At 43.5% G+C, this 15305-nt stretch overlaps 1 protein-coding gene across 1 annotated transcript; it reads right to left on the bottom strand.

Moving 5' to 3' along the window:
• Nucleotides 1-680: 680 nt before the first annotated feature.
• Nucleotides 681-12404, bottom strand: LOC129343530 (sushi, nidogen and EGF-like domain-containing protein 1). The gene is made up of 7 exons (XM_054999785.1): nt 12362-12404; nt 11581-11613; nt 9883-10013; nt 6978-7259; nt 4442-4579; nt 2614-2783; nt 681-844 (listed from the first exon to the last, which is right to left on the bottom strand). Exons 1-7 carry the CDS (start codon nt 12396-12398, stop codon nt 841-843), a joined length of 795 nt encoding a protein of 264 aa, XP_054855760.1. The 5' UTR covers nt 12399-12404; the 3' UTR covers nt 681-840.
• Nucleotides 12405-15305: the final 2901 nt, after the last annotated feature.

Below are 15305 nucleotides of genomic sequence, written 5' to 3'. Positions count from 1 at the left end.
TTGAGTGGGGTAGAGTGAGAAGGAAGTGTTGTAGAAACATCCCCCCCCGCCCCCAATGCTCATTGTACAATCTTCTTGTATGTTTGCACAGGAATGCAGAAAAGTCATAACCCCTTACTCACACCTCCCAATCCAGAGATCCGTGCATGCAAACAGGGAGGGAAAGAAGGGAGAGGGAGGGCAGGAAGGGTTACATCAGTGCCTAGTTCTTGTGGCCCCTTCTTACATGCCCAGGGTAAGGCCGATCACCACCTTGGGGTCAAATAGCAATTTTCCCAGGCCAGTTTGGATAGGAATGCTGACAGTGTTTTGCCATCTTCTGGGCATGGAGCAAGGATCATTGGGTATGTGTGTGGTGGGGAGGTATTTGTGAATTTCCTGCATTGCGCAGGGGGTTGGACTAGATGACCCTAGAGGTACCTTCCAACCCTATAATTCTATGATTCCATGTGAGTATCAGGGACCCTGAGTGGAAAGAAGTTGAACATTCCATTGATCATCAATCTGCCAGTTGTGTTCCAAGCTTATGGGGGTGCAATTTTCATCAACCAGTTTGGAAGAATATCCGCGTCTGATGCCTTATCATTAATTAACCTCCACATGCTCACTAACAGTCATGGGAATGTTTCCTTCACCAGAACTAGTTTCCAAGGTCCAGATAATGGACAAGGACAAGCGAGAACGTAAGCACAATTGTTTATTATTACAGTACAATCCACTGTGGATCCCAAAGACTCCCTTCCTGTAATGGCAGCAGAGGCATCACTATAAGGGTTAGTTGAATGCATTCTGGTTGGAAGCAGATGGACGAGGCAGGTGTTCTCTGAGTTACTGAAGGTCTCACCTGGGGAACGGAAATAGCAATGATTTGCATTTGGGTGGAGATTGCATCTTCATGCCGTTGGGTGAGAATAGCTCACAAACATTTTAGAAAGCTCAGCTGCACACTCAGACCTATACAATTTATTTGTAGCATAGTGGTTAAATAGTTGGGTTCCTAGTCAGCACTTTGCTGGTCTGACTCCTGCTACTGCCATAAACCTTGGGTAAGCTGCCACTCTCAGCCCCAGCTCCCCAGCTGTATTGGGGGGATAATAAATAACACTGACTTTGTAAACAGCTCTGAGTGTGGCCCTAATCTGTCCAGAAAGGTGGTATCTAAGCATAAGGTTATTATTGTAGACACCTGCATTCTCAGGGTAGACTCAAGTTTTTGAGAGCCATAAACCAGAAGAACCAGGGTACCCGCACCTAAACTGGGTCACTCCCAAATCAGATCCATTGCATGCAGCTTCCTTGCTTCCAGGGTTCCAGAACTTGGAACACAGGAACATTCCGGGGGGGGGGGGGATTGAGTCCTCCTTTGCTCAGGACAAGATGGTTAGGGGGAAGTTTCATAATGAAAATCTGCCGTCCCTCATTTTTTTTTCCTTCACAGAAGAGGCGCAGAAAAAGGAAATGTAACAACTCTGTTAGGCTCCCAGTCTTCCTTGCCCCATCCTCCCTGCTTTATTTCAGAAGATCAGCTGATTGCAGGAGATTTATTATTGTTGCTGTTGTTGTCGGATTTGAGCAAGGCTTGGTGAATGTTTCAATTCCGCAGGACTGGAGAAAAAGCACCCAATGGGATACCGTACACCTAATCCAACCTAAGAGAGCTGGCAGAATGAGATGCCAGACATTGGATGGGGCCTGGAAAATACCTTGTTGGATGGTAAAGACAGAATGAATCATCTAGATAAGGGGGGAAATGCAGTATCATGCAAAACAGGAACATCTCAACTCTGAAATGCACCAGGCATAGGAAAGGCTGTTTTTGTATCTCTCTCATTCATTTCAGTGGGGCTGTGATGAAGAATTTCCGACTAAATATATGCCAGGTGAGACTATATTGGCATCATATACCAATACTTGATATGAGCAAGAGTCCAGTAGCACCTATAAAACTAACAAAATTTGTAGTAAGGTATGAGCCTTTGTGAGCCATAGCTCACTTCTTCATATACAGCTAGAAAGGGAGTCCATCTATCCTTATATCTTGGAGAGTGCAGTAACTGCAGAAGCTGAAGGACAATAGCTGGTGCATGACAAGGATTGAATAGGGTGGGGTATGCAGAGGGGTAGTGGGTGTGGAGAAATTAAGAGGCAGCATTTTCTGTCCAAATGTACAAAAAGTGAACATTTCTCTCAACAATAGACAGGGCACCCAGAAGCTCGCAAACTATCCATCTCCCCACAAATCTAGATCATCAATCCTCAACATCGTGCCCACTGTTGTGTTTCCTCTCACCACTTGCTTCCTCCCTAAAGCGTCTCTTCTTCAAGGAAAGGGTTAGCTCTGGCTTTTCTCCATCTCAGTGATGGAGGGGTGCTTCAGAAGAGCAAAGGAGATAATCCCTTTGGTCACCAGGGAGTACCCACCAAGAAACAATTTGTAGGAAAAGGCTTGGCATGAAACCTTACAATGTTTTGTGACTGAACCAGTCTGCGTGGCAGCCATGCTGTGATGTGCCCCTTCAGTGTTCTCAAAATTCCTAATGTGCCCACAGGGTCAAAGGATTTGGGGGCTCATGAACCAGAGGAAAGATCCAGTTTGGTGTTCCACATACTCACAGTGCACACTCAACACTCTCCGTGGGGGCCGGAACCACGAATTCATCCACCTGGAACACCCATTTCCCAGGCACACCCACATTGGTGGTACTTGCAATATTGATAATACCAGGGGTGCGGGAAGAAGGGATGTTGTAGTAATTTATTTTGTCTCCGCTGTCAAACCCAGCCTGCAGGTAGAAATGAAGGAGGAAATGCATGTTATTATTCATTCCTACAGCATAGGAGCTCCTCTGTCTGGGGCTGTTCACACTGCACAGCTGTCTATATACAGTGAAAAATCTTGACTGTCAATGTGAATGCCACCTGCAGTGCACATAATAACTGCTGCACAAATCAGTACAAATGTTCTCATGGTGTATAGATGTGGAAGAAGAAGATCTATCTAAATCACTTCAGGAGGGAGGACGTTTATGGCTTGGCAAAGAAGCAAATGATCCTCCTACTGACCCAGAATGTAGGTTTTTAGGGCTGCCAACTCCAGCCTGGGAAACTCTTAGAGATTTGGGGGCAGGGTGTGGTGAGTGGAGAATTTGGGGAGGGGTTTCAACTAGAACCTATGGCATATCTTACAAGCTGCCCTCTGAACCTGCTGTTTTCTTGAGGGGAACAGATCTCTGTAGTCTGGAGATCAGTTGGTTGGAGGTTGGTAAGCCTATATGTTGTGTATACTTCACAAAAACACAATCACAAAACGTGATTTGTGTTGGAAATTGCAATGTCTGGTGTACTGCAGCAGCAAGAAAGGAAAAAGAGCCTTCCATGCAGGGGGCAGGAAGGATCACTTAGTTAGGACAGTGAGAGCAGCATCTCTCTTGTTTCCTGGGGGTCATTTCCTTGTCTTATCTTCTGTTGGGCTAAACAGGAAAATATCCTGCTTCTTCTTTCTCCTGCATTATTCATTCTCTCTACAAGATGTACTCAGATAGCAAGGACTCTATCCCTATCTCTCTCCTTCACTATCAAGTATGTATTTCCTCAGATAAACTTTTTGCCTCTTTAAGATTCAGCACAGCGTAACTTCTGCTCTGTTTACACTCAGCTAACAATTTGGACTACAGAACTCAGCTTCCTAAGAATCACCAGCTTCCTTTCTTTCCTTTCTTTTTAAAAGAATCTTTCTTGTCCTTATGATTGGAAAGTAACACTTGAAACTGTGTAGGCCAAGTCTGATGGATGGAAGCCGGAGGAAACACTGAATAAGCTTTTCTGTGGTCCAAGGGCAAACCTTCAGTGCCCCGTATAAGTCCTAAGAAGGAGGATGAATTATGCAAAACCAGAGAAACCTGACATATTTCCATAATGTGCATAATGTCATAAAACTCAGCTTCCTATACAAAACTTAACAGTGTATGCTTAATTTTTAAAAAGGCATATGGTACAGTACAGCCCACAACATTTTACCAGGTCAGCAGCAATCTATTTTATTTGTAGCAATACTCAGCATAGCCATTTTGTTTCGCCAAACTCTGATGCCAAAGTTCAGAGAATTGAGCTGTACAGAAAATGTGGTGGAACTCATCTCATAACATTCATAGCTAAGTGGCCTTATTCTACTATGTAACATTTGATTTCTTCTCTTTGTTATCATAAGAAGGAATCTTACACAGTGGCTGCCCTATCCAGGAAGTCAGGAACCAGAATTGCTTTGTTTCAGCAAGAGAACATGATCGCATGTCCTCGCCTGCGTCTTAGAAAAAGGGGCCTTATAGCTACCCTCTGCATGAAAGTTTCTAATGACTTGGATTTTGATATTTCTCTGAAGGAAGAGCCAGGACTTAGCTACTGTTTGTCCTTGCTTCTCAACCTTCCCAGCACCCAGAACTACCTGTGCTGGGGTTCCTCCGAGGCCTGTGCTTGCACTCCCACCACTTGCGGTCCCCGTGGTCCACTGGATGCCAGCATAATTCAGCATGATGAAGGAGATTTGACGGTTGGTGGTCAAGACCGCCTGGAAGGTGTTGACCTGCAGCATGGAAGGAAGAGAGGGATGGCTCTATATAGCTGACAAAAGCACAAGAGGCACGTCTTTAATGTCTTTAGTTCAGCAATAAAGATGGGGGGGAAGGAAATACTTCATTACCCAATGCTAAAGGAAGCTGTGACGGCCACAAGCACAGGTGGCTTTCAAAGGGGGACAGTCAGCTTCATGGCGGACAGGACCATCACTAACTACGAGCCATGGTGACTGAAGGGAGCCTCCATCTACAGAAGTGGCACTGAATACTAGTGCAGGGAGGCAGCGTCAAGGGAAGGCCTCCGTCCCTAGGCCCTGTCTGTGGGCCTTCCAGGGCAACTGGTTAGCTACTGCGTGAGACAGGATGCGGAATGAGAGGGACCTCTGCTCTGATCTGGCAGGGCTCTTCCTGTGTTCTTAACAGTGGCCCTTTTCACACTACTTACTGGCTTCTGAAACACCGCGAAAAGTAGTGCAAAAAACCACAGAAGATAGCGTCTTCTCGTGAGAGTTTTGCGCGACATCACGCAAAACTCGCGCGACATCACGTAAAACGCTCGCGAGAAGACGCTATCTTTGGCGTTTTTTGTGCTACATTTTGTGATGTTTCAGAAGCCGGTAAGTAGTGTGAAAAGGGCCAGTTTGTGATGTCATACAAAGTGAGGAAAGATCACATGAGGGGATATTTTCTGAATGCATTGGGTTCGATCCAGTGGGAGACGTCCACCAACAGAAGTAGGTTTTGTTGTGGTGGCAGAATTCGCCTTCCACTGCAGATTCATCCGATGCGCAGTCTCTGGGGTTCCCCTTGTCCTTGGAGCAGCATTTCAGGGAACCTTTGAGCTGCAGCAGCATAGGTGTGTGTGTGTGAGGAAGCTGCCTTCTGCTGACCGAAATCTATTCCCTTCCACTGGGTCCAGCCTAATATCTAGAATCGCAGGACAGCCCTCTTGTGACAGTGATGAGCACTGCAGATTGAAAAAAACAATTTGAGAGAAGATTTGCTTAGGGATGTGTTTCCAATGCTAGGATTCAGTTCTGGAACATAACACAAAGATGACGTCACAAAGACTGATTCCACTTTCAATGCACTTTATCAGTCGTTTGAGGTGGATCCGTTCCAAATGATCTATAAAGAGGATTGGAAGTGCATTATCCAATGTGTGCGGAATCACTGACTGACAAGCCTTCATGCTGGCCTTGTTCTCCCACCCCACCTATCCTTAGGTAGAAGTCATAGGCTTGTTACACCCTCCTGACATGTGGGGGAGGTGAATTTAAGCATAAAGAAGCAGACTTTTAAAAAGTGATCTATTGTGACCTCACTAAATGAAGCAATATAAAATATGAGTCTACCAGATCCAAATTGTCCCAGTTACCTAGGCCGTTTTCACACGCGCCTCAGGAGATCGCGCAAACTCACGGCCTGAAGCGTCTTCCTAGCATGATCTCCTGGCACGATTCTGCCATTGGCTTCCTCTGCAGGAGCTTCCTTGGTGGTCCCCCATCCAAGTGACCCTGCTTAGCTTCTGAGATCTGGTGAGTTCAAGCTATGCCATGACCCTCCCCACACTGTAAGGCTCAGAGAACATTTTAAAACTCAACAACATCAGCATGAGATGTTGTGTGCATTTTTCCTTAAGGATTCAGCACCATTTCTGTTGTATCACTTCTCAGTAAGAGATGTTTAAGATGCCTCACTGCCTTGCAGCCTCAGCCCAGGATCAGTGAACCCTCTATATCTCCTTGCTCCATCAGCATAGCAAGCCATACAGACTTCCTGCCCTCCTTGAGTTCCTTGTATCGGGAATTAAAATGATGGCTAAGCTCTCAGAAGAGGAAGGAATCTCAAAAGAAACTGGTCAATGTGTAAGTTGCTATGTTGTTTTTAAAGGAGGCACATGGTGGGTGAGTCTTTCTAGCTCCGAGGTATGAGGGAGGTTGCTGCTTACCAAAAATCAGTGAGTGGGCCTCACTGTACATCCCGACCTGTGAGAGAAGCAGAATTCTTTTCCTTGCATACCTCCTTCTGGTATCTTTATTCCCCCATTCTTTTCTTTTTGACAGGTGACAGGGAGCCAAGCTACAAGTGACGCCTGACACAGGTTGGACACTTGTCAGCTTACCTCAAGTTTTGATGGGAAATGTAGGTGTCCTGGTTTTACAGCTTGGCTCTCTATTACAGTTGCAAGACCAGGATGCCTACATTTCCCATCAAAACTTGAGGGAAGCTGACAAGTGTCCAACCTGTGTCAGGCATCACTTGTAGCTTGGCTCAGGAAGAGGAGACCATTATGGAGCATCTTCCCTGATGATCAGGCCATTTAAACCTTCTCAAGGGAGCTACTCATAGGTCTGGGAGAACATTTACAGCATTCCACAGGGCACCAGTCAATAAAAGGACTACCTTGCTTGAAGTAGACCCATAATAGGCCACACGGTCCCAGGTAGCCACAAAGGCCCAGACAGCTGTGAATGGCACCCGAGGGAAGTACCGGTTGATGTCCTCAGTGCAGCGCCTCAGCAAGCTGGGATCCTGAGATTGCCTCCAGAAAACATCCCCGCCTTTCCGAGTGTCCACATCAGCCCAATACGGAGCGACAAAGGGTGACCCGCCATCCAATGGGAAAGGATTAGGTGTGTATTGTGAAACTCTCACACCAAATGAGACCACACCATTGTTGTTTACCTGCAAGAAATGGGTCAGAGAGGGTGTTAGTCAGGCTGATCAATAGTTTGGCAGAAGTGTTATGCATCAGATACACAAGGAAGAGATGTCATAAAAGAAAGCACATTAGACTGAGGCTGTCAATCCTACCCAATCCCCTAGGCTGTAAGCAATACACCACCCATATATTGCAGCTTCTGCCTGGGGTAGAGTTGCCAGCCTCCAGTAGGGGCCAGGGGAGCTCTCAGAATAACAACTGATCTGAGATGATATGAATCAGTTCCCCTGTTAAAAATGGCTGCTTCAGAGAGTGGAGTCTATGGCGTTATACCAGATTTGGTTCCTCTCCTCCTAAGAACTCACCCCCAGGCTTCACCCTCAAATCTCCAGGAATTTCCAATCTCAGAGTTGGCAACCCTAGCCTGGGGCCACATAAACTGAATTCTAACAAGAACCTGGGAAATTGAAATACATCACTGGCTTAGCTGGGGATATGTGGTAGGTAGGAAACGAGCTTGACAGTCTTGGTTTATACAACCGAAGACAGAAGAGTTTTAGGTTTAGGTACAGTGAGGTCCCAGAACTGTTGAACAAGGGGGTGAAAAAACAATGATTCTTAGAGACTCACCTCAACAGTGCACTGGCCTTTTAACAACTGGAAATATTCCTGAAGGTGAGGCACTGCCCTGAAGGGCCAACAGAAATGAGGGGCCTACTGAGTGAAATGACCCCTGGGCTTCTGGCAGTGCCACAGGGGGCCACCCAGTTCAATTTGTTCTAAGGTTGGTTTATCATTCGAAACCATCCCCAGTCCATCTCCACTAGAGACTTAAACTGTCTCTAGTGTGTATTGGGTGTGTATTGTGAAACTCTCACACTAAATGAGACCACACCATTGTTGTTTACCTGCAAGAAAGGGGTCAGAGAGGAAGGTGAAGGGTGTTAGTCAGGGTCACTTTTGCGAGAACACTGGCAAGTGTAGTTCCTCTCTATAAGGGAGCGTTTGGGATCTCTAAACAAGAAAATTGCCAGTTTCTCACAAAGCATAGCTCACTGGGAGTCTGAGGGACAGTAAAGTGATAGAAAATCCAAACATTTGCAATGAAGGTGTGACTTATTCATACGAACTTGGGACAAATAGCTGTATATTCCCACCATTAGGCTTGCCTTTTCTGTCTCCTCGGCCATAATCCCCCACCCTCAAGAAATTGAAGAGAAAGAATAAAAACAGGTGGAAAACGGCCTCCATAGTGACTGTGTAGGAATTTCTCCGTGACTCTATGGTCCATCCCCCCCTCAAATTCTACTCTTCCTGGGTGCTGCCCTCAAAATCTCCTGGCATTTACTGAAGCAAGCCCTACTTATACTCCACTGTGTCTACACTGAAGGGGAGGAAATACAGAGAGTAAAGAATAAGGTTACGGCTTTCAAATATATAAGGCTGAGGAAAGTAGTCCAGGACTTGGAATCAAGACACATTTATAAAAGCTTGGTCTTTTATTGAATTCTGTAGTTTGTATAGTCCATTGGCTTCAGTTAAGGAGCAGGTGCTAAAATGTATCTAAAATTAATTCACCCTTGTTATGAAGAATTTTGCATTAGATAATCAGATGATATCTTATAATCCTGTCATGTGATTTAAAGTAGTTTTTTGATGTTACTTATGTTTGTATTTTTTTGTATTTTTTTTAAAAAATGGAGTAAAGTTTCCTACACTGTCTCTTACTCATAAGCAAGTTGTGGCCTTTTTGGAACAGGAAACCACCATGTGGATAAACCCTGGTCATCCTGCCTGCAAAAGTGACAAGCCATCTTGCTTCTTCCAAATCAAAAGTTAGTAAAGGAGCATGAAGGAGTAGTTTATTCTATCCAGGTATTACATAGAATCACAGAATCATAGAGTTGGAAGGGGCCATACAGACCATCTAGTCCAACCCCCTGCCCAGTGCAGGATCAGCCTAAAGCATCCCTGACAAATATTCATCCAGCCTCTTCTTGAAAACTGCCAGTGAAGGAGAGCTCAACACCACCTCCCTAGGCAGCTAATTCCACTTTTGAACTACTTTGACCATGAAAAAGTTTTTCCTAATATCCAGCTGTTACCTTTGTGCATGTAATTTAAGCCCAGTGCTTCGGGTCCTACCCTCTGCTGCCAACTGGAACAGCTCCTTGCCCTCCTCCAAATGACAGCCTTTCAAATATTTAAAGACAGCAATCATGTCCCCCCTCAACCTCCTCTTCTCCAAACAAAACATTCCCAAGGCCCTCAGCCTTTCCTCGTAGGGCTCAGTCTCCAGACCCCTGATCATTCTTGTCGCTCTCCTCTGCACCCTCTTGATTTTGGCCACATCCTTTTTGAAGTGAGGCCTCCAGAACTGCACACAATACTTCAGGTGTGGCCTGACCAAGGCAGTATAGCGAGGGGCTATGACCTCCTGTGATTTCAACACTATGGCCCCTTTGATACAACCCAAGACTGAATTAGCCTTTTTTGCCACCACATCACACTGACTGCTCATATTTAGTTTACAGTCCACTCTTACCCCAAGATCCCTTTCACATATACTACTGCCCAGAAGTGTATCCCCCATCCAGTATTTGTGCTTCCTATTTTTGTGGCCCAGATGTAATACTGTGCACATACATAGAGAGAGTGGTATGGCTTGGTGTAGAAGGTGAAAGGAACTGAAATGGAGATCTCTGCAGATGATCCATCGTCTATCTTGTCGTTCTTTCTGTCACCTTGAGACGTCCCATAAGGATACAGCAAGGATCCTAAATAAGGAGGAAGCACTTTGCTTAGATTATATATTGCAACTAAATTTACAATGGACCCGTTTTGATGACGGAGGTGGCATTCCTAAGAATACATTCCTGTGAGTAAGCCCCATTGAATAAAACACTACCTACTTCTGAGTAGACCTGCTTAAGCATGTTCCGTTAATAAGGTATCGCTGTATGATACCACTGCTTGCTCTGCCCTCCTTCCTCCTCATTCATGGAAAAACCGAGGCTTTCTCAGATGCTCTTTTTGAGATGGAATTCAGAATGACACATTAATACTACTATACTGTTACCGTTTCTCCAACCATTTAGAGCATTTTCACTTGTGAGGTTCTCCAGCTCCTCTGAGAGCAGTTCCAGGAAACAGCAGGCAGGTTGGAGGAGGTGAGAAAGATCACATCCACCAAATCCTTCAAGGCACTTTTCTGCAGGATCCAACCCCTTGAATTTAACTTGCTTCATCCTCAAGTTTTTGTAGAGCACCTCTTTTCATTTCTTTGAAAGGATGGTCATCAATATACAATAATGGTTTCACCAAAGCCCAAGGCAGAAGTAATGTAGCGAGTTGTACCCAATGGGATGGATTTAACAATTCTCCAAGTTGCCTTCCTTCAGCCTAAGGAGCCTTCCTCCAACTTAAATGGCTCTTCCTCCAATGGAAGAGCCTCCTTAGATTGGAAGAAGGCTACAAACTTAAGCAAAAAGGAAAAGTGGAGTATAAATATTTTAACGGAATAAATAAATCAACTTTGCTCTGCGGAGTGGTAAGATAGGGGCAGGATCTACCCCATTATCTACCTGTAAAAATCCTCAAGAATTCTATTGGTTTTTGTTTTGCCATTGGATTATCCCAGCATTCATACACAACAGAATTGCTACCAGGAGCCTTAGTAATAATAATGATAAAAGGTAAAGGTCCCCTGTGAAAGCACCAAGTCATTACTGACCCATGGGGGGATGTCGCATCATGACATTTTCTTGGCAGAGTTTTTATGGGGTGGTTTGCCATTGCCTTCCCCAGTCATCTCTACACTTTACCCCCAGGAAACTGGGTTCTAATTTTACCGACTTCAGAAGGATGGAATGCTGAGTTAACCTTTAGCTGGCTACTTGAACCTGGCTTCCGCCAGGATTGAACTCAGGTCGTGACTCGTGAGCAGAGTTTGGGCTGCAGTACTGCAGCTTACCACTCTGCACCATGGGGCTCTTATTAAGAATAATAATAACTGTACTTATATACCACTATTCTAGACAGATTAGTGCTTCACTCAGAGCAGAAACAAAGGCAGTGTTATTATTGTCCCTACAATACAGCTGAGGCTAAGAGAAGTGGCTTACCCAAGGCCACCTGCTAAGCTCATGACAGTAGTGGGAACGAACCACCAGAGTGCCGATTCACAGCCTAACCACTTAACTACTATGCTACAGAGGCTCTTAATCACTCTTAAGTTTTGCCTTATACCAGTTTTTCCCAGGCCACAATTTCCCCCATCTTATATAAGCATAAAATCATTCTTCTTTCCAATAGAATCCAGACCTTGATACAACAACACCATACCTGTTGGATTCTGGGCAGAAGTCAAGGTTGATCCTAAAAAATGGCAATAAAAAGAACATCAGATCGAACAGTATTTAACTTCATCTATACCCCACCTTTCTCCCCAACAGAAACCTGACGCAGCTTACATAATTCTCCCCCTTCCACTCTTTCCTCACAACAACCCTGTGTGGTAGGTTAGGCTGAGAGTATGTGACTGGCCCAAGGTCACCCAGCGAGCTTCCGTAAGAGAGTGGGAATCTGAACCTTGGTCACCCAGATCCTAGCCTGTCACTCTAGCCAATATCCCATACTGGCATTCATGTGTACACACAAGCAAGGAATCACTAATCACTGATAATGTCATTAGTTTCTACCATCAGATTTGTAAGACAAAAGCCAAGAAACACTGAATCAAGACACTGGTCTATCTTGTCTTCTCAAGGTCCATCTTGTCTACTCTGACCAAAAGCAGCTTCCCTCTGGTGAAGGTTTTTCATACCGCCTCCTACCTGATCCTTTTCCCTGGAGGTGTGAAGGATTGAACCTTGAACCTTCTGCTTGCAAAGCAAATGTTCTACCACCGAGCCACAGCCCCCTGCTCCTTAGATACAGTCATTACAATGTCTCCTGCTAGCAGATGAAAGAATCCTTTAAGGCCTCTTCTACCAGACTACTCATCAGACCAAATCACTCTCCAGGCCGAATCTCATATTTTGATCGGTTAAAAACCTGGCTTGTTCTGCTGTATACATAGAAAATGGCCTAACACCAATGTCTGATTTGACAATACTTGGCTTACCTGCTGCCAGCAAAAGGAAAGCACAGAAGGTCTCCATCCCGGCTAGTCTCTTTGCCTTAAACTGAAACCTAATGCATTTAAGTATTTTTAAGAGTCTTACCACGCCTATTTTGCAACCAGACAGCATCTGGGGGATGCAGCTACAACTGACCCATATGCCAGCTAGAGTTTATAGAGGATATAGTTTTCTTAAAGGAAATAAAAATCATTCTGGGAAATTTCAACCAACTGGCTTCATAGATATCATTGTTAGGGTATATGATCAATTTCCCCGAACTGAATCGGCGGATTGTGTAAAGTATTTATTTTCCTCAAGGAACAAGCTGTTTTTTGAGGAAGTTTCTCCATATTGGAAACCTTTATCTATATTTGTGCAAGAAGAAAGCATATGTGTCATACCCCTACATAGGTGCCAGCCATTATTGACTGAGCAAACAGTGTCCATGAAAGAAACAAAAGTAATAAAAATCAACCTAATAAAAGATTGACCAATCAGTTTGACAGCAAAGCATTGGATAAAGTTCCTTTGCCCTGACTGAAAGACTGGGGTGAAACTAACAGATAGTTTCTCCACATGGAGTATGTTGGATTTTCATCAGTGTTCTCAGGAATGGATATTGGTTTATAGTCAATTATTTCTTAAGAATTCTAGTGAAAGTAAAAGACACCTACATGCAGCCTTTGTTGACAAATATTCTATTCACTTGCTGTGTACAAGCTGAAATCAGCACAGATGAATATTCGGCAATTTTTTCGTATCCGAACCGTTTGCCTAAGTTCTCAATTGTATAAAACAACTGTCTGTTTGCACATTTTTTGTGTAAAAAAAAGAGGGGGTCAGTAGTACCCCAGCATAGGTAGCCCAAGCCTCTCCAGTTGAAAGAAATGCTAGTACACCACCACCACCACCTGCAGTTTCCCACATTCTTTAAATCCAAAAAATATTTATTTCACATTGTGAGTGATTTAAGGAGGTGAGGTGTCCCTTTTGGATTTGAAAGTTCTGTTCACTCTGGGAGCAGAAATTATGTGCCAAGCTGTTATACGCTTATCTAGCTGATTCTTCTAACTTTTAGGGCTCTGCATTCTAGTAATTGATGGCCAAGTTCAAACAGCCTGTATAGGTGAAACCACTGGGAATATTGTGTTTACCAGGGAAATAACATGGAAACATTTGGGCTGCTTCTCTTTTAAGCTTTATATAGATGCCATCTCAGAACTGAAGGACGAGAGCTTTGTCTACTCCCTATAGCTAGTCTCAAAACTGTCCATCTTTTTTAAGCAATTGATATGGTCCTAGTCCATCATGGTGGGTTTGGACTAAAAAAAAATAGTGTCTGTGAATTCGTGGAGGAAGGATCAGTTTATTATAAACTCTGATAAGACAAGTGGTGGTCACGTTGGGCCGGAAAACTTCAACATGGAAAACTGCAGAGCACGGGATTGCGTAGCCATCTTCTTCTGACTGCTCCTAAGGGATTTGTTTCTCCAGTCGGAACAACCTCTTTAAAGCAATGGAACTAAAGGCTGGTCAAACCGTTAATAGAATTTTGAGGTCCGATGACTTTTTTGGCAAAATTTTGGAAACAGACGACAGTACTCTCAGTAGAAAGTTGTCTTGGGAAATGTTAATTCATCTTGTTGACAGACAAGATTGCCATATCCAGACAACTAAATGAGAGAATGTTTGTGTAGTCTGCTTTTTTCAAAAATGCAGACCTTTGATTGTGTATTGGGATAGACTAAAACCAGAATAAAATATTGAACTGGAAATATTTTCATGTTTATAGATAGCTGGGTCAATATATTGAGCTTTATGATAAGGTTAGCTTTGGTATTTGGGTTGATATTTTTACTGTATCCTTTACTATGCTGTTTGCATTTTCAATAAAACATATTCTAAGCTTTAGAAGGCACAGTGGGAACAAGTTAATTCCTTTTTTGCTTAAAATATGAGGCTAAAACTGTCCCACAGATCCTGTGAAGAAGTACAGTCTTGGGAAAGCACGGGTGCTTTGTAGTAAAATCTTCCAAATAGTGTTTAGAGCCATTTGGGGTACTTCTAAATGCAAGATGGCAGTGCCTGGCTTATACAGTTTGATTTGTGTATGCCAGTGATGGCTTTTGCTTCTGTACGGAAGTAGCTGTATTTAACTGGCCTCATTAGAGCTTTCTGCATGATTCTAGTCCTCTTTGCTGTAAAATAAAAAGAACTTTTTATATGTTAAAGTTTATTTACAGTTTATTTACCTAACAAGCATCCTTTGCAATGCCTCTTTAGATTGTCCATCTGCATCTTGAATATTTCAAATTTCTTATGAGATTCACACCCTCTTTTCCATTTTCATGAGGAAAACAAATAAAGGAATATTTATTAACTTGCATAGTTGTTATCTCAAAGGGGAACTCCTGAAGAATGATGATAATATTTTTATCGCTCCAAACCTTTATATTTGAGGAACTCTTTAAATTTTTATATCAACTACCTCTGATTCCTCAAAACGTACATTTGTTATCTCATTATTTAAGAAAAGGATATTTGATTCCATCTCTATTTGGGTCAACAGTGTATTTGTCAATATTTAAACAATGTCTCTCACCTAACACTCCAGCTCCTTCCTTATTTTGCTTCTATGCAAATCCAAAATTAAACATGTAGGCCTTAGTTCTAACCTCGCCGTAAAACTCGAATATCAATATTTACTTACATTTTTCTCATGCCTGTACAATATAATGGAGAAATTTCTTTTACCCAACCAGGAGTTCTTGGGCAGGGGTCCAAATGAAGATGAAGAATGATATTGAAGAGGTGTATTAGCAATGATGCATCCTTGGTTAGCACTTAACTAAACCTAAGAAGATTAAGTTTAGAAAAATGGCTGCAACATTCCTCTAGGCACACCAGAATACATAACGTTTCTCTGTCACTATATTTATCATCATC

This window comes from Eublepharis macularius, chromosome 15, assembly GCF_028583425.1.
Source record: "Eublepharis macularius isolate TG4126 chromosome 15, MPM_Emac_v1.0, whole genome shotgun sequence".
Classification (NCBI taxonomy): Eukaryota; Metazoa; Chordata; class Lepidosauria; order Squamata; family Eublepharidae; genus Eublepharis; species Eublepharis macularius.
The sequence above is the reverse complement of the archived record's forward strand: the minus strand, read 5'-3'. Positions and strand labels throughout refer to the sequence as shown.

What these genes read in the sequence shown, in the direction of transcription:
- LOC129343530 (XM_054999785.1), bottom strand. Translation starts at nt 12,398, where the DNA reads ATGGAGACCTTCTGTGCTTTCCTTTTGCTGGCAGCAG. An exon ending in TTTCCTTTTGCTGGCAGCAG is followed by an intron (nt 11,614 to 12,361) that starts GTAAGCCAAGTA and finishes GCCATTTTTTAG; the next exon opens with GATCAACCTTGACTTCTGCC. An exon ending in TCGGAGGAACCCCAGCACAG is followed by an intron (nt 2,784 to 4,441) that starts GTAGTTCTGGGT and finishes TTCTACCTGCAG; the next exon opens with GCTGGGTTTGACAGCGGAGA.